This window comes from Brachycentrus maculatus, unplaced genomic scaffold (assembly GCF_059751285.1).
Source record: "Brachycentrus maculatus isolate JH-2025_06_01 unplaced genomic scaffold, ASM5975128v1 h1tg000261l, whole genome shotgun sequence".
In the NCBI taxonomy this organism is placed as follows: Eukaryota; Metazoa; Arthropoda; class Insecta; order Trichoptera; family Brachycentridae; genus Brachycentrus; species Brachycentrus maculatus.
Window position 1 is genome coordinate 596,452 of NW_028281012.1, and position 26,538 is coordinate 622,989.

The window sequence follows — 26,538 nt, forward strand, 5'->3', positions numbered from 1 at the left end:
TTGCAGTACTCTCTAATATACCAGATTTCTTAATTCTTCTCCAATCTTCACAAAGCACTTCACGAAGATTGTAATAACCATATTCTGTTTTACGTGTACAGATAAAAGAGAACGAACAAAATAATCATATTTGCAAGGATCTAGACGCAGCTGTGAAATTCATTAAACACGGTGGGGTAAATTGCGCATATTGTATCGCGTCTGACCAGCTGTAGAATGTGGAGATGGTTGTTGCGAGCACCCCGAAGCACATGACCAGAAAGGCCAAGGCGATCTCCGCCGCCTGGCGAGCTGACGTCGGGCGGCGGCTGTCCAGGCCGCTCGCGGCATTCCGCTGCAGCAGCGCGAGCTTGCAGTAGAGAAGCGGCGGCAGTACGAACATAAGGGGGCCCGTCAGCGAACTGCCCACGAGGCCCATGACCAGGTCGAACCGGGGCACGGCCTCTGCGATGAATACGGCGGCTACAACGACCGCGGCTCGGAGAGCGCAGCGCTTCACCCCGAAATCTATGAAAACAAACAAAACCTAAACATGAACACCACTGTCCAAACTAACGTGACCATATTTCGTTGTGGCACAACTATCAAGGTGGAGACTGACCGGAGCATTTCGTCGTAACAAAACGTCGTAACATCGCTCGCGGCGAGCATCGCCGAGCATCCCAAACTATGGATGGAGCGCTCGGATTACCTTGTTACGTTACGACGAAATGCTCCGGTCAGTCTTCACCCTTAGAGCCTGTCATCATTGGTACCAATAAAAGGGATGATGAATATTTCAATTACGTTACGTAGGTTTAATATCTTGTAATAATCTAAAATGATAATAAAAGATAATATGTTATAAGGTATGTTGTAGTTTAGTACCAATTTTACATCAAAAATGGACTGTAAGAAAAATAACCATAGTATATATTTGATTTTACGAATGTTAAGAATTGTATATATGTTTTATTATTATCGTCAATACGGAAAAAAACAATGCATTATCGGAATTACCATCAAATTCAAAAAGAGTTTTGAAAATTTGTTAAGTTTATTTTTCATTTGATGTAAAAGTTTTTTTGGTTTCGTGGAAGTGAATTTATTTATCATGGCAATTTAATTTAAAGAGTCCAAATTGATTACGTAAATACATACAAAGGTTGAATTTGAAATACGTATTTTAAAAATATTATTTTCTGGCTACTGTTTTCTTTTCTTCGAAATATTTCTAAAAACCATTGACAAAATCAATCTAGTGTTTAATTTCACGTTACATTTAGAATTAATCAAAAGATATTGACTTTTAAATTAATAAATATGATGCTATCGTATACATGGTGGCATATCATCTCTCCCGATTTCCGATAGCAAAATCGAAACAAACTCCGTCAATCGAGAAGTATTAATTTTTACGTAGATCCAGAAGCGGCCAATGACTGAAATTGGCGGCAGTGCGTATCACTTTGAAAATGGTAACATAGAAAATAGGTCTGATTCAAAATAAGTGTTAAATTGCATCCAATTTATCATTTTGCATTATCTTAAAATAGTCGCTTTCGAAAGATGTTCCACACGAATCAATTTCAACCACACAATCGATCAAACCAAAAAAAACTCTATCTTCTACGTCCTCATAAAGCTTAATCGACTTTTGTAGAAATATTTTAATTCCACTTATTTTAAAATAGCTATTAACATTTGAAATGTTCGAAATAACCACCTTAACTTGTCACATTGTGTCGGGTGTGCGTCTACACGTGATGATGTTGGCATCACACGCCTTTACGTGCGTTGCTCATCGCAGATTACGTTACGCATGTTTAGGTGGCACTTTTACGCATGCGCTGGTAATGCACGGAGACGTTTTAGCTTCACTATTCTAACGCGTGATTTGCCCCTACGAGCGTATTCTGTCTCACTCATGTCACCATCCCAAGGAATGGAAAGATTCTCATCATAATAAATAGTACAGGATTCTCTGTTAACTAAAATACGCGCGTTAACTCATTTATCCATGCGCGGGGTACAAGATAATTTGGCAATATTTCGAGTGGGAACCTTTCTCTATATAAAAAATACTTTTAAAACTGAACATATGCATGTACTAAGAAACACCATATGCTTAGTTCATTTATCGATTAGTACCTACCTACCTACCTCCATTCCCCCAACATTGGACCTTTGTCGTCGCTATAAAAGTACCTAATACCTTTCGTCTTTTCTAGCATAGAATGGTCTACATTTGAATGTTTAACGTTATCTATCGTATTGAATTATATCTATTGTATTGTTTTAAGGGATCAACCTTATTAATTTATTATGAATTAAAGACGCTTATAATCCTTGTACATACTATTACATATGCCTATATCAAGGAGAATTTGTCATAGGCAACTAATAAATAAATATATATTTTTTTAAAGTTTTACATACGATTTTATCAGTGATTCCTATTTAATTATCATAAAAATAAGCCGTCATTTTATTATTATTTTTATAAATAGTAAGTTATGGTGAAATCTACCATATTCTTCAACATACGATGGAATTGTATTTAACATCCATAATATAAAATACTTCTCGATATTCCCAAAGTGTCTTCTATGTGCTGGAACAAGGCCGAGCTGCCAACAGCACTTGACAAACAGAGTTGTATGGTGACCAACAATACAACTAGGTACAACGGTAGGCTTGCAGGCAATCCTGAAAATTGGAAATTAAAAATAAAAGCATGAACTTTCACAGTCAATATGAAGATTTAATAACTAACATATGGTTTTAATTTACGTTGCTTTAAACAAAACAAAAAAAAATGTTGTTTTTTGACAACTCAACAAAGATGCAAAAAAATATGGAATTCTGAGCTTTTGACCTGTCATGGGTTCGGTTAAGTATTCAAATAATAACTCCTAATTATTGAAACGGTATTTGGACACACTCAAACTGTCTCAAAAATATTTATTTATTCATCTGTAGCAAAATACTTGGTTGTTTTTTTAGAGGTTTGTTTTTAAAATGGCAACATTGTTTTCACAAACTATCAATATGTCAGTTGACAGTTGATTTGTAGTCAGTACGTTTTGCGACGCCCTTACATCCATTTAAAGTCACTGTTTGGTGTGCTTTATGGGCAGGTGGAATAATTGGCCCATATTTTTGTAAATACGATGCCAGCCAGAATGTTACGGTCAATGAAGAGCGCTACAGAACCATGATTACTAACTTTTTCATACCTCAGTTGAGTGGTATTGAAGCGACAGAGCTGCGGTTTCAACAAGATGGCGCAACGCAAGATGGAAAATTAGAATTTGTATACCTCTAAAAAAAACACCACAAACAAGAGTATAATTACATGAAGTGTAAAATAAATTTATCAATATGACTTTTTACGTATTATAGGTAGATACTGTAGCTAAACAATTTAATGATACACGAAAATAAACCATTCAGAGGGAAAATTAAATTCCTTTAAATTAATTAACAGATATTTCTGTCTGAAACTTCCGTGTCTTTACCAATTAAGCTATGACCCAGTTCAATTCATCCATAAATACCATTTAACAATACATAAGGGTCAACAAATGTTTCATGTTTATTTTAATATTTTCGTCCAATAAACATTTAATAAATATCCCAGCTCAGTGGTTCAAAGGAGACTCCATCGTAATGAATAAGTAGTTTCTTGATCTTCATTACACGAAGGGAATGTGAACAGCATTATACTTCAAGTACCGGTCCAGGGTAAATACAGTGGAACCTCTCATAACGAGTTTAATTATTTCCAGCATCTTACTCGTTATGCGAAACATTTTTTCCCATAGAAATGATTGGAAAATACTGTCATGCGTTCCAGGCCGAAAGAAAACTGTTTTTTTTTTAAATTAACGTTTAATCAAATAAAATTACTTGTAAATTATTAAGTGGTGTTAAAACTTAGAACATAATTAATATAAAAAAAAACGTAAATAAAAATTTGAATTTATGACAAATATATCGAGATATATATATGTATCAAGAAAAAATTGTGGCGTAAACTTTTTCGATGGGGATGGAGATATATTCCATTAACTTAAATTAACTTAAATTTTTACAAGTAATCTTTTATGACAGTAAATATGTATTTCTTAATCTTTTGTTAAATGTCTTTTTGCTAAATATGCTTTTCTAATTTTCCAAAAATATCGTTATTTTTCCTCATTACATTCTATACATTACGTCACATCCTATAGAGTCGCTGGTTTCCATATTTAAAAAAAAAAATTGTTTTTTTCTCAATTACAGATTAAAATGAATGCTCTATTTTTCATTATTTTAGACTGCTTGATAATTAATAATACTAACTTATGATGGAAACTATACGCACCATGGCACCATGGTGTGTTCAATTATGAAAATAGTTCATTCCAGTACAGTTTACTTCTTACTAATTGAAATTAAAACCCCCAAGTAAAATATTTTGCTTCTTATAATTATTACGATTGATTACTTACAGTGATATGAGTGATTTTCTCCATTTTGAATATTTCTGAGCTTCCTAAAATATTGATTTTATGATTAGTGTTTCACTTTTTATGACTGATTAAAATTTCCAAAGTCCAAAGACCAAAGGGCCAGAACGCAAAAAAATCAACTCTTTATTTCAAAAATGGTATCTAAATAGTCAACATTTTCAGAAACGAGAAAGACACCTATGATTCTAGCGTTAGAAATATCCATTTCTTACGCTAGAATTGGTGTCTTTCGAATACAAAACGTTTAGTGAATTTACAAGTAACTTCCATTCGATAATCGCTGGGGGAGGGGTGGAAATTTACTTTACAAATAAAGTTAAGTTTGTCCACACGATACTTATCGAGATTTCCCTATTCGTACTAATAGCAGGGTTGTACATTTTATGAAATATATCCCACCTTGCAATATGTTCGATTCAACGTTCCTTCCATAGCGAAGAGCCGCCAAGAGAGTGGTTATGGAAAACATTGTCCCCGTAGCTGCGGAAAAATAAAAATGTCAATTATTTTCTTGCTTGACTTTGTTTTTTATATGTTTTCACTATGATGCAAATAGCGTTGGAGTATTTTTGTATAGTAAATTCAAATACTACATGACTAGGGAATACGCGCTCGGGAGCGAAGAGGTTTTTTAATCCCTTAGTTCCCGGATTACTTACTTACTTTATCCATATCCGCTCACTGCGAGGAGCATAAAGAGTCGCCTAACTGTCCTCAAGCTCCTCTGTCGGCGTCATGGGCGGCGGCCACCCGACGCCTTTTAAAAGAAGTGCATTTGAGGGCTGCTCTCGGGACGCATGCAGAGTATGTACTTATATGGGACCTAGCCAACTGAATCGCCTTTTCTTGGCGGCAGTTGTGACCACAGGTCGGTGCGTCCCACTCTTTATTTCCCCGTTTAAAATATATTGAATTTGCCTTAGGGCGTTTGTCCACTTCACGGGATTTCACCGTCCTGCAGTCCGGTTTTGAAAAATGAAAACGACTACGACAGTTTAGCGTGATCGAATTTACGCGCAACGTGTTCACGCACCGATAAGGAGCTCCGATCCGAAGAAAGATGGACAAAATTGACTATTGGCACAGGCCAATCCAATCCAATCATCGTTTTAAAACGCTAACCGACGTGCCATACGGTAAAATTCCGTGTATTTTTTAGCGCCCTTAGGCACGTATTCTCATGGCTGCTACAGACGGAGCCGGAATGCATATGGCGGCTGTAATTTTTTTCTGCATTGTCTCTGGTCCATCATGTTCACGTATGAATTTTAACACGCCGGGCGATTTGGTGTTGACGTTCGTGACATAAATTTGAAAGAGCGGTGTAATATTAACAAATTAGTAGTCCCCGTCATCCCAAAATTCATACGTGTAGGTGATGGACCAGAGACAATACAGGAAAAAATTACAGCCGCCATATGCATTCCGGCTGCGTCTGTACCAAGCATCTAAGTACACAACGGTTCTGGAACCTTGCAACGAGTTATGTTTCACAGACGTTTAGGAGAATAGGATTAATGCTACCATGTCATAGGGGTCATTTTTCCTTCAAAAATACCTTTTTCATTCAAGTTATTAACATATACGTACTACGTACGTTTCTACAGTATTGCATAAAAATGCTGAGAAAAAAATATTATTTTGGCACTGATAAAGGTAAGTAATGAAGTTTCCACGTTCACTTTGTGGTAAGACATGTAGAAATTGTAAAAGAAAAAACTCTTGTTTTTTTAACACTTGAGCTATATTTATTTTATTTAAACGGCTGACTAGTTTTGGAAGCTATGCTTCTATATTCGGGTCTAAATATAAACTGATATACTTAGACCCGAAGATGGAAGCATAGCTTCCGAAACTAGTCGTTAAAATAAAATAAAAATAGCTCAAGTGATAAAAACAAGTGTTTTTCCTTTACAATTTCGTGCTATATTTTTATTTTTAGTTAAAATTGACAATATTTAAGATACAAAAATTTCAGCTTCCTTCAGGGCTTCCAATATGGTTCGGAATTTATTTACGCTATAAGTCATGGTCTTTCCAATCAACACGGAATGAAAAGGGGTTAAAATAAATGTTAAAAAATGATGTTTGTATTTACCTAAAAATCCTCCGATTATGGCGAAATCAATTTTAGAGCTGTCTTTCATATCAACTTGAATTGTTAGTAACATCGGATGTATATCGAACTAGAACAATACAATTTACATATTTGAATGTAATCATCATGTTTATAAACAAGAAAAGAAAAGATCTCTCTCATGTATGATTTTTTTGTAGACCTAAATACTTAGAGCCGAGTATTCGTTAAGTCGTGACATAATATTTTCTAAATCAAAGTTTCATTTTGCGTATACGATTTTTTTAAAACGCAGTTTTGTCATTGAAAAACAGTTTTTCTTCGAAATAATTATTATATATGGTTTTAAAAAGAAAAGAGTTATTGTGAGGAAAGGAGTTAAAAATATTTAATCAGTGTGTTTTCTAAAAAATAAAAAAAATCCAATGTGCATTCTTTAAAAAAAATCGAAGAGACGGTTATTGAATTCTGTGTTTGCGTTGTACATATCCCTTCAACCACCTATTTTTTATATATTTTTCAAAGTATTTTTGGTAGATATTTATATTTACCATAAAGTAAAAAAATTATCTATCCGACAGAGCGGTTATATTTAGGTATATACTCGTAATACAAGTCCCTCATTCTCATTGCCATTCATAAACTTGAACTTGGTTGCATAATGCTCTCGAACGATAAGCATTCAGCACGGAACATCCTGATGGTGACATTCTGATAAATTATGTATCATGTATGTATGTATGTATACATATATTGCACGACAAAAGTATGTAATGGAATTCTAACAGGACGGCTTTATAAGAACTTATATTTTATCATCCCATTTGACTTCGTGCGTCCCATGTTGCACTGGCATTTAGCAAACGAGTAGTTAGCGATATTAAATCAACCTGTTTACTAAGCAGAGGAGACCAGTGACTGAATTTATATTATATATATATATATATATATATATATATATATATATATATATATATATATATATATATATATATATATATATATATATATATATATATATTATATATATATATATATATATATATATATATATATATATATATATATATATATATATATATATATATATATATATATATATATATATATATATATATATATATATATATATATATATATATATATATATATATATATATATATATATATATATATATATATATATATATATATTTATATATATATATATATATATATATATATTTATATATATATATATATATATATATATATATATATATATATATATATATATATATATATATATATATATATATATATATATAAATATTTGTCTTAAAAATTTATAGATGAATCAATTTTAGCAACAAAATCTATTAAACATCCTCAATCTTCTGCTTCATTATGTCCTCCTACACATAAATCGATGTTTATCCCAATATTTTAAAAATTCCTCGTTTTGAAATAACCAATTCTTGAATTGCCCAGATAGCCGCGTAACTTGTCAAAGTGACATAAGCGAGTGTAGGGTAGGGTGCGTCTATGTAAGAAGCGCTAGTAGTGCATTGCACATATGCATATACTGAGAAACCGCGCGTGTTACTAAGTAAAATTAATTACACCTATAATGCATCAAATAAAACTTGTATATTTTTTTTTAAAAACCTGTTTACTAAGCAGAGGCGACTAGTGACTGAATTTATACATGGATAAATATATATATATATATATATATATATATATATATATATATATATATATATATATATATATATATATATATATATATATATATATATATATATATATATATATATATATATATATATATATATATATATATATATATATATATATATATGTGCCAAGGACATATTTCGCGATACTCGTTTGCTGAATTATTTGTCAGCTTTACTTGCATATCATGCATGAATGACGTGACCGGATGAAACAATTTATTTCATTTCTACCTATCTCCATTATCCATTTATGAAAAGCACATATGTGAATTGTTTCGTTATTGACTTTATGGATAATGTGAGTTATAGAGCTTTCTTGCATAATACTCAAAGTTCAACGTGGCATACGTTCGATTTATTTCTGCGGTTTTGATCTCTAGGTTCTATGAGTGTGTCGTTTAAGTGGGAGGTGTTACTTATTTTCGGTTGTGTCGACATTATTCACAGGCGTGTGAATAATTGAGAGTGTAAAATAATTCAGATTCAATTATATGTTCTGCTTGGTAAATATCAAAATTTCAGACATTTAAATAATTAAGATTATAATAAAAATATTATTTATTAAAATATTATTATTTATTTACGATTTACAAAACGATTAAGAATTTTCACTGTGCCAAATATATTTCATCATACACAAAATTATAGCTTTAAATTTAGAATTTGTTATCTCTTGGGTTTGCCGTGCCGAGGGCACATTTTGTAATTTTGAGTTTTGGGCACATTTTGTAAATGAGTCATGATTCATGGATGATGGACGACAGAATGACACCATCTATTTCGTATCTACATACCATCTCATTAACTATCAATACCTCTTTTATATATATACCTAGTTCCGTTATTTCATGATTTCACGAATAATGGGAGTAGATTTTACAGTTTGATTTAAATACTCAAAGTTTCTTTTGACAAACTTGGTAAATGTTTGATTTTGATTCAGCGTTTTTTGATTTGATGCCTTTATGGATATTTTCAAGCAGTGTTTTATTAGTTATTTGTTTGTCTTTTATACAACAACGTCATATATCAAAAAACTTGATTTTTCAGGAGATCGTTTTTAAAGTTCAAAGAAATAATAAAATATATTAAAAACGAATATTAAGCCACTTATTGAACTTTTTACTGTGCAACAGATCTTTTTAGATAAAACCTTAATATTTTTTCTCCATTTGAAAAATATTTTGAATATTTAAAGAACATAAATAAACAAGACCCTTTTTTCAAAATGCAAAAACAACACTTTTTGCCCTGTAGCGGGTAAATATTAAGTTAAAAATCTGCAGCTTTTGCTGGAATATAGTACATTTACTGGGAATTCCGAAAACATTCACAACTGAACATTTACGATTTTTGATAAATGACGTTGTTGAAAGGAGTGAGCGATATGTAAGTAATTTTTAAATGCTCATGTAACGGTTATTTTAGAGTGTAGTTATTTGTATAGTGTATTTATTAATATGTATTCTTTGCTTACATATCGCCTCTAACCATTTCATGGTAAACGCATATTTTTTTTTAAATGTTAAGATAAAATCCCACATGGGCATAATTGCATATCCAGCCCGTGCGTGGGTAAATATACGCTATGGTGTAAAGTCGATTGTAATCATTTTAAATCCGAAAAATAGGAAATAACATGTAAAAAAAAATATTGAGGAAAAATATACAAAATGAGAGACTAATACAGTCAAACCTCGTTATAACCTACCTCTATTCAACGAACATCGGATATAACAGACAAAATCAGGTCAAATGTAAAAAAATTAAAAACGTCCTGTCAATATTATAAATACTTAAATTCAAGTATCGTCGAATTCAAACAATTTTAAGCGGCCATGATAATCACGTCATATGTCTAGCATTAGAATTTGAGACATAATGCCGCCTGCTCGTATACCTACTGCAGCTTGCCGGATCAATAACAACACTGCCGAAAGTGAAGTTATCAGTGGTAAGATCACATCTCGACGATCAAATAACATTTGGTGACTATTCGTAAAATTACGTATTAAAAAGATAACGAAGTTCAACTATACTATACGCATATTCCTAATTTAAAAAAAAAATTATTTAAAAAAAACAGCAAACTTCAAAAGTGCAAACAAAACTTGATTCCCTTTTCAAATCAGGGTTACTGAAAGCAAGCGCGTCTTTATAAACCAGCAACGTCACTTCACGACGAGTGTCCGAAGACGAAAAATATATTTTTTTTGTGTTTTGTATTGTTTATTTATAAAATACAGTTAATTTTAAAAAAAGTTTTTATTGTATTTATTGAAACCCTATTTTTATATAACGGGCTTTCCGGCTTTAACTGACACTCCCCCCAATTAGTCTGTTATAACGAGGTTTTACTGTATATGTATATTAATTAGAGTAATACTAGTTTTGTTTTCAATTTTCCAACCTTGTGATCGGTTTTGTTAATAATTTTTAACGAGAAATAAGTTATTATTTATCTTATATATAAACTTACTGGTTTTACATTATATTGCTTATCTCCTATAAAAAATAATATTGTAATTAACAAAGTGCCAAATGTTATTATGTTGCAATCATTTACTTTTATTATTTTTATTGTAATTATTTGATAATTCATACTCTAATTATATTTAATATTTTTTTCGTTTAATGTAAAGTATCCAAAACTCTTTGCCTACTATTTTTTATACAGATGTGTAAGGTACAAACCTTTACCTGCATCACTAGTCTGTTTGTGTTGATTGAAAGATATTGCTTCTTAGCAATATGCCCGTTAACGTACATTTATTTAGTACAAGGAGTTATTTATTGACAAATATTTATTAAGTGCAATTAAATTAGTAAATCAATAATTCACTTATACTAATATTATATTACATATTACAATACCAAAAATGTTGATGCTAGTATGGGCAGATAAAAGGTAAATAATTATTGTGTATTGTAACATGAATAGCCATAAACATTCGCATCAAACCTGGACTCCGATCAACTCTGATTCTACCTCGTTCTAACGACCAAAAAATAATTATGTAATTTTTTCTTAATCACCAAAGCCAGTTTAATACTTTTGGCCCTAGGAAAAAAATTCCGCTCGAGGCTCGTGTGAACGGCTAGGGTTTTTTTTGGGGTCAAGGGATCTTGCATCCCTTATGTGACTGCGGCCATATTAGGTCTATTGTGACTTCCCTCTGTATTACAGCTCACTGCCAAGACCTACATGAGTCATGTAACTCACGACCTGTCTTGGAGGTAGGAGCTTCACCTTCTCGGAGTCCAGTAGAGGTCCTCCAAGGATGTGACTTCGTTTGTGAGCGAGTGCGTCACAATTGTAAAGAATGTGGATTGGCGTTTCGCTATCCTCCATACAAAATCTGCATACTGGGGAGTCATGAAGTGAGATTAGAGACGGCTAGGGTAAGGCTAACATAATTAATATTCATAGCAGATCGCGTCTGAATATTTTGTTTGGTTCTAGCCTTATTCGTTCCTTTCCAAATGTGCATAAGTGCTTCCTAAATATGTAATTGTCTAATGTGCAGGACATTTTAATAACTAAACAGTTCATCGGAGGGGAGTAACGATCAATGTTCATTTATGACCCTTAATTACGTACCTCCGCTCCATCCGATAGTTCCATATAACATTACAGAACCAGGGCTTAATAAACATATTGTAGGTATCTCAACTTGATAAGACACATCTATTGTTCCTCTTTATATGAACGAAGATGGAAATCTGAGCATCCCAGGGCTTGGAGGCTTGAAACATTTTACATACATAAATCACATATTGCTCACTCCTTTCAAGAACGTCATAATTCAAAAATCGTAAATTTTCAGTTATGGATGTTTTCGAAATGCCCAGAAAATGTACTTTATCCCAGCAAAAGCGGCATATTTTTAATTTAATATTTACCCGCTACAGGGCAGAAAATGTTGTTTTTGCATTTTGAAGATAAGGTATTGTTTAATTATTTTTTTTAAATATACTTAATATTTTTCAAATGGAGAAAAAACCTTCAGGTTTTACCTAAAAAGATGTGTTGCACAATAAAAAGTTCAATAAGTGGCTTGATATTTATTTTAAATACAATGTATTTTATTTATAAACTTTAAAAAACATTCTCCTGAAAAATCAAGTTTTTTGATTTATGACGTTCTTGAAAGGAGTGAGCGATATATACAGTGGAACCCCTTATTACGAGCATAATTCGTTCCAGCATCTTACTAGTTAAACGAAACATTCGTTAGGCGAAACATTTTTTTCCCATACAAATCAATGTAAAATACATGAAACGCATTATCATGCCGAAAGAATACTCAATGTCTGAAAAAAAATTGGTATGGTATTCTATTCTCTCTGCCTACCCCTGCGGAGAAGCGCGGTGATATACGAAGCGATATCACCCCGATTTTGTCTGTAATATGATTTAACTTAGCGTTATTCGCGGGTATAAACCAAGAATACTTTGTCATGAATAAGCGAGTGTCTTTGCCTAGAATTTTCACTCGTGAATTACATGAAATTATAGTAATTTTAAACATAAAGAGTAAATCCACTCACAAGTAGGCATAGGCTATGAAATTTATAATGTTGAAGCCTGAGTAGGGACATGATAAACGGTGTTGCATAAGCCGTAGCTAGATTTCAGAGTCACTTGGACGTAAGGTATTCAAAAAAAATTGTCATCAATAAAATGCTAAATATTTGACAAACGAAGAAAGAATACGAGTTCATTTTCACAACATGAATTATTAGACATTCTCAGACATCATAAAACTCGAATATTGACTTTTTCTTGCGACGCACAGTGGGGTATATTAGCGATCTGGGCGGCCAAAAGTCACTTTTAAAAACATTGTCGCAGGTGTATGAAAAATATATCAACATGAAATAGAGTATTTTGTCGATGACATGCAATAATTGTATCCCCCCCACGCACATCTCACGTGTCTAATGGTCAGTCGCAAAGTTGTTGTTATTGTGAGTGCACGTGTTTCTCTTTCGCTGTTCGTTTAGTACGCAAACATTTCAGTGATTATTATTATTTTTTTGTATTACACGTATACAATTTAATAATGGATTGTGATCAAGCAGGTAAGATAGTGTATTGTTCATAGATTTTAGTTGCAATAGCTAACATATTTACTAAAAAAAAACTAATTTAAATAAGTGCCTTTAAATGGATTTTTCCTTCATTTTTTTTTTAAATAAAGGATATTTAGTTGTGCTTCCGAGTGTTATCCGGCTTTAATTTTGATTGTATCAAATAGCTTAGCCCTCTTTCTTTATATAAATTGAAAATTTTTTTGCAGAATTTTGCTCTTTTGCAAGAAATCGCTCTTTTAAGATGAGTCAGCACAATAATGAAAACTGAACTACGTACAGTTTTTTATCTTTAAATTGTTACATTTTTATTTTAGGACCAGTAGATGTTAGAATAATGACTAAAAAACAGTTATTTATTATCATGCAGCAACGAAATGCTAATAAAATTAATGAAAAATTAGAATGCTTGCAAAAGTACCTTTTACAATTAGATAATTTTTCTGACGAGTGTGCAATGAAAATTAAAAACGATTTTTCGCATTTCAAGTCTGAAATGAAGCGAAGATAGACTAATGCACTCAGAAAGGAGGAAACTTTCTTGATAAAAAACGAAAATTGACTTGACGGAACTTTTACAATTCCTTGGGTAATGAATCGATCAGGACGACCATCAAAGTCGTTTGGTGAATCAAGTCAGAGAAGCAAAAGAAGGAAAACTGAAGATTTGCGCAAACATATTGAATTAGATGTGCTCACCCATGCTACTCGGTCAAAGTTAGGAGAAAGCGGGATGAGAGATGCTTCTTTGGTGTTGAAAGAAATTATCTGTACACCTAAGCGTGCTACCAAATATAAGAAAGCGTATTCTCGTTGTCAGCAAAAAAATACCCGGATAACGCAATTGACTCCATCACAGGCTTCATCCATTTTTGTTGAAGCCGATCTTTCGAGAAGGCAATATGAAATAGTAAGGAGTTCTCATAAAAAACTATACCCGTGTTACAGTATCTTACAAAAAGCAAAACTCGAGTGTTACCCTGCTAAGAAAGCTTACAGAGTAACTGAAACTTGTGCCGAAGTAAACCTACAGAGTTTAATGGATCACACTACCACGCGACTATTGACACATTTAGAAGAATGTTTACAAAATTTAAATAAAAAAGAAAGAGAAACATTAGTTTAAATGTGCAAGTGGGGTTGTGATGGAGCACAACAAGCTCAATATAAACAAACGTTTTTAAATGATGCAGACTCCGATGCAAACATATTTCAGAGTTCGTTTGTGCCCCTACAACTTATTTGTTCCTTGAATAATAAGGTTATTTGGCAAAACCCAATTCCTTCTTCACCACGTTATTGTCGTCCAATAAGAATACGATTTATAAAGGAAACAAAAAAAAAAACAAATGAAGAAATCGCTTATATTAAAAGCGGAAGAAGAACTGTGTCCGGACGAGGAACCATGGCCATCTTTCTCGGACTTATATTTTTTAAATTATTTTCTACGATTTGCATTTATTAAAAAAAAAATTTTTTTTTTTACTGATAAGTAAAAAATATCTCCATATAATACAATGAATTAGTCAAAAGGCATATTTGGAATCGATTTAGAACGAAAAATAATATTGGCCGCCCAGATCGCCAATATACCCCACTGTGCGACGTGGGGAATAATTACACTAAGTTTTGCTGTATATTAAAAATAATTTACTGATTATGTATTGATCTTTTGGCTTTGGCATTCCTGTTATCAGATAAAGCAAGAAACTAAAAAATGAAATATGTAATAATAAAGGTAACCATTAAATCCATCCATTGGATGGGAGTTTAAATCTGCAAGCATATTTCTGCATTCCCTGTATTATATTATGCAAAACAATAAATGTTAATATTCCTAACTGTTATCAAGAAAAAAAAATCCTCGAAAGTAATGGCATACATATTATACCTGGGTCGGATCAACATACTGTTTGCGGGAAACGCTTAAAAGCGTCTTTTATAAACTATTGGTAGAGAGCGGGAGACGCTTATAGGCGTTCTATTTTCTTTCCAAAGGTAAAACGCGAGAGACGCCAAAGAACATTGTACAGATCGGGTTGGGGTTTGCGGTTACTTATGGTTAGGTAACTTGTGATTAGTATAGGACTAATTAGTACATTAATATACTAATTAGGATCGGGGTTGATGAAAAAACCGCCCGACAACTGATTTAAATTTCTTTACAACATTTTGAGTGTGTCCAAATACTTGTTCACAAAATCTGGATTATCTCCAATTACAGAAGTTATTTTCATAATATTCTTCGACATCTCATCAAAGATGAAGAAGAATATGGAAGTTTGGGCATTTACGGGGCTGACGACCGTCATATGCTGGTTTATATATAGAACTTCCAAGAATTTGTGAAGTGTGGTTGTCAGTAATGGGTAGAATTGGTGAATGTTACACTTGTATAAAGTGATCACTCAAACCAGCCTGTGACGGTTGTCAGCCCTGTAAATGCCCAGACTTCCATATTCTTCTTCATCTTTGATGAGATGTCAAAGAATAATATGATTTAATTTTCAGTAAATCTCACGAACGTTGAGCCTTTCATTGATTTTTCAATTTTGTAATTGACTCTTAGGATTTTCAAATTAAAAATGAAGGTTTTATGATATCAATTTCATTTATGGTAATATATTTTATAAAATTGACTCTTCCGCCCACCAAAGCTACAATAACTTCTTTCCATGAACCTTTTATGAACTTCAGAATAACAGAAAACATCCATCGTTGAATTGGAATATATTTCATGGGATGACGGAACACGAGGTGAGGATCAAATTCAATTTCTGGTAAACAAATTCAATAACAAAAGAATAGGAGAACATACCTGAAAAGCTAATAATCCATAGGCCAACAATATATCTCTTATTTCTGGCAAACTTGGAGTGGTCTTGAATAGTCCTCCAACGTCGTTCATGATACAGAAGCATGTAGTTACCATGACGGTGCTCACTACTAACACCGACATCAACGCCAGTAATCTAGAAACAGTTTTGCTGTTGAACAAACACACATAATGATGAGAATAGTAACATTAAAAGCTGTCCCACCGCATGCCCAGATTAGATACAGAAGCATCTAGGCTTCCTGACAGATCTGCAAAGCAATTTAAAAAAAAATAAGTTGCGAACTTTATTGAAAATGTGAAACAATGTGAAATTGTATCCCAATTTTACTGTGAATTTACATTTAAAAGCTTTCAATATACCTGTCACTGCCAATCTAAATAAATACAAGTTTGTAAATCCGTCACCAAATTTTCTAGAAGTACCCCGGTGCAGGCAGTGAAAGGGATTAGTATTTAGTTCAATTAGTCAGTTAGATCTGACTCCGACGCTGGCCGGTACACAGACGCCCACAACCCCGACCAGCACAGCAGACAGACATGGAGCAGTGCAAATACATTTACAGAGAATGGTCAGTCATCGCATTTCCACTCAACCATTATTCATCGACACTTTATTACGGATGATATATTTATCCATTTATCATTACTGTTACTATTGAGAATAGTAACAGTAATGATAAATGGTCTTTGACATGTAATATTTTCAATTCCTTAATTAGCGCATTTAAAAGTTAGGTGCCTTTTCTCAAAAGTGGGCTATTCTTTTACTAAGCTAACCCCTATTCTCTAAAATGAGTTTATTACATACGAGTATTTTAATATTACAGTGAAACCTGTTTGATTGAACACCTTCTCTGAATGAACACCTTTCTACAATATATACATTGAACACACAAACATCTATTTTCTCACTAATTCACCTTTTCTGAATGAACACCTTTATACTTTGAACATTGAACATAAAAAGTAGTATTTATCATTTAATTACACACTGTTAGATTAAACATTAAATAATTTTACATAAGCTAAATATTGGTAAATTCTTTGTCCCCCTTTACTTTCTTTATTCTTTCACCTTTTTGAAGATATTCTTTTTGTATCTCTTGAATCATCAGACGAAGAAATTGAACCAATTGTTCAAGAAATTCCAATTCCCAAGCCCACAATTCAAAATGCATTTGCCAGCTTAAAGTGCCTCTCAGATTTTGCCAATACACATGAGGTCAAAGGTCTTTCACAGACTTTAAACTCTGTCCGCCATCAGTTGTGCAAGTACCAAGTGGAAAATGTAAAACAAATGACAATTGAAATTTTTTTCTAAAAGAAACAATAAATATTTTCATTAAAATTTAATACAAAATTTACTTGTATTGGCATAATTTTTTTTTCTATAATTTTTTATTTACCTGTTAAATTGAACACCTCCTTACATTGAACGTTTTTTTCAATGCACTAGTGGTGTTCAATCTAACAGGTTTCACTGTAATTAACAAAAAATAAAAACATATTTTTGTTTCTTCATTGATGTAAAAAATAAGAAGCCTACTGTAAGTAAAACTACAAAACAATAATGATTTTGAATTATACAACAAAAATGGCAGACTTCTTAATAAAATAATTGAAAACCACTGCCTCCACCTTACTGTGTAGTTGCTATAGTAACTAGATACCAGTGTAATCTCGTTTGTGCTAAAAATGAAGATAATTTTAAAATTTTATTGCATAAATATATTAATTGCATAATACATTCAAATAACATTTATTCGTGAAAAAATAATCGCAAAAAAATTAATTCATCGAGAGATACTTAATAATTGTTATTAAAAAACTTATTTAAATATATCAATTTGAGAACACATAATCACGTTATTTATCAATATTACGTAATGATAATGACGTTCATCGAATTGACCTTAATTTAAATAAAATACATAATCATAAAAGGCTGGCAAATATTATCAAAACACATACACGTACGTACGAGTCAGGCGATAGTAGTTGCAAAATACATAATACCATCATAATATTATGTAAGCAGCGCAGGATCCCTCGGGATCTAACGCCGCAACCCTCACAATAAGGGGACGAGCTTATAAATTAATACAAACGTAACATAATTCTCCCCTTCCTTATAAGCGAGTATGGTAGATAAGGCATTGTATATAAATTTGTGCAATCAGTCGAAAATGTGTCTTTATTATTTTATTTATAAGAGGATTTTTTCATGTACTTTATAAAAAAAATAATGCAGAGAATTACGATGTAGATAAGGGTAGTACACACACACACATATACACTCTCGCACCCTGCGAATTCATGATGTCATAGTTGTTGATATTAAATGTGCGCTATGCAGGAAGAAGCCAGTCCACAAATTATTTAAATGATTTCAATTGACAAAAAAGGAACATAATGTAATTGAAATATGAAAATTAAAGTAAATATTCATTTCAGTTCCTTAACTAGTTAATGCGAGTTAGTTGATATATTTTCTTTTAATGACAAATATAGTATGCAAATAAATATTTATTCATTTTTAATTTAAGTTTTACTTAGTAAATACCATTATTCATTAATGAATTTATTGATTAAGATGTACGGGTAAAAAAGGGAAAATGTTTAAGACAATTAATAAATATTTAATATTGATGCCGGCGTTAAGTCGGTTATTTGAGTAGTTTCATTATTTAATGTCTAACTAAGGCAGCCCTGTGTATGTATGTAAGATGGTATTGTCCCGATAAAGTACTTTTTTCCATTATAGAAGCTAAAGCCCACACGCAACAGGGTACCATAGAATAGTATTTTTAAATATTGATAGAGAGATGTCGATGCGAATGAGGTGGTAGGGGGAATATAAAGTGAGTGATTAAGCCTAGAGTTTTTCGCTTTAGAATTACATAAAATAATTGTAACTTTGTTCATAAAGACTAAACCCACTCACATTTAAGAATAGGCTATAAGCATTTACAATGTTGAAGTATAAATAGGGATGTAATAAGTGGTGTGGCATAACCCGTAGCTTGATTTTGTGTATCACATATCGCTCACTCCTTTCAAGAACGTCATAAATAAAAAATAAATAAAAAAAATTCAGTTCTGCATGTTTAGGAATGCCCAGAAAATGTACTATATCCCAGCAAAAGAGGCATATTTTTAACTTAATATTTACCCGCTACAGTGAAGAAAGTGTTGTTTTTGCGTTTTGAAAAAAAATTTTATTTAATTATTTTTTTAAACGTACTAAATATTTTTCAAATGGAGAAAAAACCTTCAGGTTTTACCTAAGAAGATCTGTTGCACAGTAAAAAGTTCAATAAGTGGCTTGGTATTTATTTTTAATACATTGTATTACTTATATACAACTAAACTTTAAAAACGTTCTCCTGAAAAATCTAGTTTTTTTATTTATGACGTTCTTGAAAGGAGTGAGCGATGTATTAAATAAAGGTGAAGGATATTGTAGGTACAATATAAACCAATCTAGGTACAAAATGCCGAACCCTCTTCTAGTGCAACGGAAAGCCAGTTTAGTTCGGCTTCTCTCAGGAGTTTTACGTGGTTTTCTCCCAGCAATGGAGAATTCATAACATCGACTGATATTGAACATGCTTTAGAACCAGTAAAGGTTTCTGTAAATATTTCACGCCGCGAGGACGCAACATTAGCTACTGCAGAAACCACATTGTGTTTTGTGATCAATAAACTGAAAAGACAAGATAACGGATAAATATGTTAATTTGGTTTAAATTTTATTTAATATATTTGGCAATGAACTTGTAATTTTATTAAAATTACAAGTTCATTGCCAAATAATAGATATGAACTTGTAACGTCTTTATCTCGCCGGATAAAAGAACGCCGTACATCAATGACTTGGAAAATCCAACCAAACATCTAGAACAAGATTCAATGTCTACAAATGAAGACCCTTTTTTTCATATCAAAGTAACACTAAAAACAGAAATACAGAGATTGATTAAGGGACTGCTATTAGAGGCGTACCCACAACCTCAAAACGAAACCCAACGAGTTGATGATGACGATGATAAAGACGACAACGCGTCTTTATCGCATCTGCTAAAGTCATGAAACCTACCTACATTGGAGGATGAATTGAAGCGCAGTCTCCGTAGTGAATGGGTCGCCGAGTCTTCACATACATATAACCATCCGACTCCCCCGAGTAAATTCACTTCATCTGATATTGAAACGTGAGATGCTGAGGTAATATAGTGAAACCTCTCATAACGAGCACCTCTCATAGCGAGTAATTCGCATAACGAGCAAAAAATATGTGAAAATGTTGATCCCTTAACGAGCGTTTATTTCGCATAACGAGTTTGCAGAGAAAGAGCAAGTCACTTTTTCAACATTCTCTTGTGAGCCAGGACTTCCACGGCTTGGGAAGGAGTTACTAAGAAGACCCTCATCCCTGCTTGGAAAAAACTTTGGCCAGAGAGTGTTGTCGAATGTGATTTTGAAACAGTATCTGTGGAGTCTATAGTCAACCAAATTATGTCATTGGCCAATATCAAATGGACTCGAGGTGGACAACAACGATATTAAAGTGCTTGTGAAAGAGCCTAGTCAAGAGCTGACCACCGAAGAGCTTGTGGAGGAGCATTATGTTTCAAAGCAAGAAATTATAGAGGAAAGCTTATTAATGGAGGAGGAAGAAGCAGTATAGCAACGATCTTCTAGCACAATTAGAGAAGTGCTGAAAGCATGGGAAACTGTTCGGCTGTCCAAACTCAAAACACAGTAAGGGACATTTTTTTGTAGTAGGTTTTTTTTGCATTTTTGGACTAAGTAGATTCTACTAAGTCCAAAAATACAAAAAAATATGTGCCTTACTGTATTTTAAGTTCGGACAACCGTGTTGCATCGTACATTAAGAAGCATCACCCTAATGAGAGGGTGGCTATTCGGGCTACAAATTTATTAAATGATAATGTTGTGATACAATTTCGCAAATTTTGAAGCGTCGGCAAAAACAAATGTCTTGAGATAGTTTTCTAGTTAAAAAAGTATTTATTATCTCCACCGACAAGACACACAAGGTGGCTTAGTGGGTCTCTGCAAAAAAAAGTTTTATAATTGTTCTTTTAGATAAATAAAAACAATTAATGTAAATAAAAAAATATTTGCAATAAATTCATATTTTTATTTACGTATTTTTTCAAATATTTTTTTTCCATGTTGTTACACTCCTTAACAATTTATAAGTTATTTAATTTGAATAAACGTTCACACAATTTTGTTTTCTGTACTTTCTGTATAGAAGGCATTATCGTATTCTACACTGATTTATATGGGAAAAAATGTTTCGCTTAACGAGTAAGATGCTGGAACGACTTATGCTCGTTATAAGAGGTTCCACTGTACTTAGAAGCTGCTTACAACTACATAAAGTCGATACCGCCAACCAGTGTTGAAGCCGAGCGTGCGATTTCCGCTACAGGGTACCTATACGAGTACATATGTATATATAATAAAATAAGATCGAATTTAAAAGACCAATTTTATTCTTTACTAAACATAAAACATTTTATTAAAAATAAATATGTTTAACTGATTAGGAAAATACAAAGTATGTTTTTAAATACTCGCATACGTAATTGTCTTTTTTTTTCATTCAGCACATAATAAATTCATGAACATAACTACTTAGAACAAAAATTATGATTTTTTGCAATCCCGCGAATCCCGCGGATCCGCGGGATTGATTACCTCGATTCCGCGGGCTTGCGGGATTGAGATATTGATGCGGGATTGGATTCCCTGCCTGTGACATCTTATGACACTGATCCAATGGTGAGGCGTTTTAAATACATATTATTCTTTTCTTGAATGATTTTCGCAGATACTTTGTGGCACATTTTATAAACTATATAAAATAAAACAACTTTGTTTTAACCACTTTTTATTGGTAAACTTTATCCAACCGGTTTCGCGTATGCGCGCGCGGCTTCATACTGTTTTTGGGCGATTCCATTCGTAGCTCACAAGTTGTCATTTGGAGTAGCGAATACGTCATATTCGCTACGCAATGCACTTTAAAAAACAACATTTAGGAGTTTTTAAATCATATTTTCATAGGGTGTGCGGAGTGCGTAAAAGTTTTTGGTAAGGGAAGAGTAATTAACTATGAGTATATCATTGTTTTAGAATTTAGTACATAAACCCTGATGATGACAAGGTTCTTGTCGAAACCGATTGGATAAAGTGTACCAATAAATAGCTTGTGCACTACACGGAATTTTATCGTCCGGCAGTCCGGTTTTATAAGCGACTACGACAGTTTAGCGTGATCGAATTTATGCGCAACGTATTCACGCACCGATTTAGAGCACCGATCCGAAGAAAGATGGACAAAAGCACAAGCCAATCCAAGCCAATCATCGTTTTATCACGCTAACTGAAGTGCCCGACGGTAAAATTCCGTGTAGTGTACAAACGGCTTTAGGGCGTTTGACCAATACCCGGAATTCCCTGTAATTTTACCGTCCGTAACGTCAGTTAGAGTTTTTAAAACGACGATTCACTAAATAATTTACGCGCAACGTGTTCACGCACCGATCAAGAGCTCCGATCCGAAGAAAGATGGACAAAAGCACAAGCCAATCCAAGCCAATCGTCATTTAAAAACGCTAACTGACGTGCCGTACAGTAAAATGGAAAACAAAAAGTAGTGGACAATCGCTTTTAGAGTGATTAAAATGCGATAAATTAATACAGTCAACATTTAAAACATTATAACTGATTTTTTGAAACACCCTTTTGTATAATATTATACATATGTACATGAAATACAGAGTAGGGATATGTGTTTTCTCTTTTCACTATAAGAACAAGTCGCAAGAAGGGTTCGCTTTAAAGCAGATATCTCATCAATATGTGTGGAAGAAAGCTGTAAATATTTACCTGTAGGTTCATACTAGAATACTACTTACTTCATATCTTTCGGTGAGCCCAGCCACATGATCGGACATGAAACAACCCCAATTATAATAAGCCACCAGCAGAATGAGAAATCCATTTTATACTCCGACATCTTCAATCCAAAGAGCTGAAGATTCTGTGAAGCTGAAATTAAATCATTAATGATCATTAATGAAAATTACGCTTACAACATTTCGAATACTTGTCCAAATACTTGTTCACGAATCTAGATTATCTCCGATTATAGGAGTTATTTTTCATACTACTTTTTGACATCTCAACATAGATGAAGAAGAATATGGAAGTCTGGGCATTTACGGAGCTTACAACCGTCATAGGCTGGTTTAAGTAATCACTTTACACACTTGCACACAACATTTACCAATCCTACCCAAGATTAATCAATAACAAAAAAATCTGCTCTATAAAAAAAGCCTCTTCATCTCAATAATAGATGTCTCTAGATATTCAAGTACAATGTTTCGAAATTGGATAATATACAGTGGCGAGCACTCAAATGCTTCCAGAGTGAAAACATCATTTTTTTTAATTAAAAATAAATTCTTGTGATTTCTTGATAGATCGATTTTTAGTTAAAACTATTCAACAGCGCTGTTTAAAAATTATATACCTAAAAAGTGGCAATTTAGTGACCAATTTTTTTTCATAGTTTTATAGTTAATTTGTTTTAATTTGTAAATTCTCAAAAAGTTATTGGGTGTAAGCCAGATCACACGGACGTTTTGCGTTTTCCAATTTTGGAGTGTATTAAACCCATAATAATCCGAAACCGGAATATTTTCCATTAAGAAAAAAAAACAATGGTGCCCTTTAGAATGGGATTTATATGTGGAGAATACGAAAGAGAAAAATGCCTATGTGCTGGCAGCCTAATCAAAAGCTTTAGGAATGCGACTCGCATGCGTTAAATGGTTCAATTTTCCCATTTACCATATTTGTTATTAGGAAAATCCATTCAGTATACGTCCTGTTTACAAGAATCTGAAACGGATTAAGGACTGATACCAAAAGTACTACCTCACAGATCAAACAAACTAAATATATTGTTGTCTCTGTAAAAACCTGCTATGTGTTGTGTATGTAAATACATACTTTATGTTACGAGTAATGCCAGAATACGAAGTAAACATAGCTTTATTCGGGTTAACTTTCGAAAACTAGCATGAATTCGCAGTTTACCTGTTACACCAATGTTGATTGGATAATGTTAGAAAAACCAAATTATTGAGAGCATTGATTTTTATTCATATACTTTAAAGACAATAAAATAATAAAATTTGTAATTAAATGCAAGTACTAACATGTAATGTAAACTAGAATTACGACAAATAGTTATACATACGTATGTTAGAGTAAAACAAACTGACGAAACAGCTAACATTACCCGGCCAGCGTTGGGTAGACCTATACATTGGTAAACTGCGATATGTTTTTGTCAGTTTTCGAACATTACCCAATAGGATTGGGCAATGCTAAGTTAACTCGGATAAACTTAGGTTTACCTTTTCTTTTATTGCATTATCCGTAACATATTCACAACACTCATTGTAAAGTACAACATGCATGAAATAGGTTTATAAAAAACGGCTTTGAAATTCTGATTTTAAGTATTAATTAAATATTAAAGACTTGCCCACTAGAAGATTTGGTATTCCGCCTCCGAATACTGTCGCATCCAAAAGTACTGTTACAAATTTTCCCATCCATGGACCAAACGTCATTTCCGCCAAAGCTGCATATGGATATCTGTAATAATTGTCTATCAATTGATGTTAACTAATTTCGTTCGGCCAAACTTGTTTTAACTGTTTTTCACTGTTTTTTTAAGAATGTATGAACTTTCTCTTACCTACTTTTGTGGGTGATTCCTGGCTCAATCTGGGAAGCTATTGTCCAACATCGTCCTAATAATATGGCGGTGTATATTTGCAAAGAAAACACGAGGATCACCACGGGAATTCCGTACATACCTGCAATGCATAAGTGGTGCTACAAGAACTTCATTGCAATACATACAATCCGTATTCCATCGCGTATATTCCCCTTTCGACCCTTTAATCTCGAACGCAGGACTGAGCACCTTGACTTCATATAATTGAAGATCAAGTCAACACTACGTCTAATCGAAGCGGTGACCTATTCACCATCGGATTAGTACAGATCTTACAAGATAGACATGTATATATATATATATATATATATATATGTAATGAAAATAAAATGGGATAGTTTACACAGTGCCATTTTCGTAAATTACTACCTTAAAGGTACTTAAACAATATCAATCCTTTACTACTCACACCACATCTGAAAGCCAGCAGTTTCCAATTTTCATGTTGGAATTGTGAGTAAAAAAAGCAGTAAGATCAATAGCGTGTAACATAGTGAGCTTGAAGGTAGTCAAACCCTCATCCTGCGTACTCACAGGTATCTGAGCCATAATATTTGGACGATACGAGTATTAATACCGTAGACTTTTTTCTTACCACAAGAAATGATAACTTTTGGAAGCGTGATAACGGGAAAAACCCCAAATAAATCGACAATACACAGGATAGTATAAAACAATGACAGTCCACTGGTCGTTTCACTTTTTTTATAACTTGAATATTTTCTTTCGTCTAATACTAACGAAACATTACTTCTAGTTTCTATAAGTGGGAGTTTTTCTTCTTCCATATCAGAAAATCCCTAACCACCACAAATGATCGGAATAAAGTCATGTGTTGGAGACTCCCGATTGCAAACGAACCGACTATCGACAACCGAGTCAAGCAGGTTGGTTTACGCATCAATGAACAATTTAACGTGCGTTAAAAAATATTAGATACAGGAAGACCCTCAACTCGATGATAATGAAACATAGCAAGATTTAGGGCTGATGATAGCCGTCTACCCTTCGGTGTAGGTGAATCTACAGATTTTTGAGTTAATTACTCGATGGCATCATTTACTAATGCGATTTATTAGCATTGATAAATTTAACTGTCAACATTTTATTTTCGTTTTATAGAAATAACCACTTATACGCAAAACTTATTGAGAATGTAAGTTCAAATATGACTGTTGAATCTTATTCGGTCAGCCAAACAATAATCAACGTTTGAATATGTTTTTTTTTGTTGCTAAAGACGCAACGCCTACAGGCTCCGGGGAAACACATCATAACTTGTCTTAATGAGGATTGCCGAGCGAATGAGGTCCGTTCGCCCGGCAATTTTATTATACGTCCGGGAAAGGGCAAGCGCCTCAATGGTGAGGAGGTAAAAATCAGTAATGGGTCGCCTTCCCATTGGGCGGAAGCGGACCTCCATGGTGTACATATCCCGGGTCATAAAAATAAAT

At 33.1% G+C, this 26,538-nt stretch overlaps 1 protein-coding gene across 1 annotated transcript; it reads right to left on the reverse strand.

Moving 5' to 3' along the window:
• mah (solute carrier family member mahogany) lies at positions 1–25,872 on the reverse strand. The gene is made up of 9 exons (XM_088266119.1): positions 25,680–25,872; positions 25,043–25,163; positions 24,827–24,939; positions 23,184–23,316; positions 16,207–16,360; positions 6,595–6,682; positions 4,896–4,976; positions 2,563–2,688; positions 1–507 (listed from the first exon to the last, which is right to left on the reverse strand). The coding sequence occupies exons 1-9, from the start codon at positions 25,870–25,872 to the stop codon at positions 125–127; spliced, it is 1,392 nt and encodes a 463-aa protein (XP_088122245.1). The 3' UTR covers positions 1–124.
• Positions 25,873–26,538: the final 666 nt, after the last annotated feature.

What these genes read in the sequence shown, in the direction of transcription:
- mah (XM_088266119.1), bottom strand. Translation starts at nt 25,872, where the DNA reads ATGGAAGAAGAAAAACTCCCACTTATAGAAACTAGAAGTAATGTTTCG. An exon ending in CATAATCGGAGGATTTTTAG is followed by an intron (nt 4,977 to 6,594) that starts GTAAATACAAAC and finishes ATTTTTCCGCAG; the next exon opens with CTACGGGGACAATGTTTTCC. An exon ending in CACTTTGGGAATATCGAGAA is followed by an intron (nt 508 to 2,562) that starts GTATTTTATATT and finishes TTGTTTTCATAG; the next exon opens with ATTTCGGGGTGAAGCGCTGC.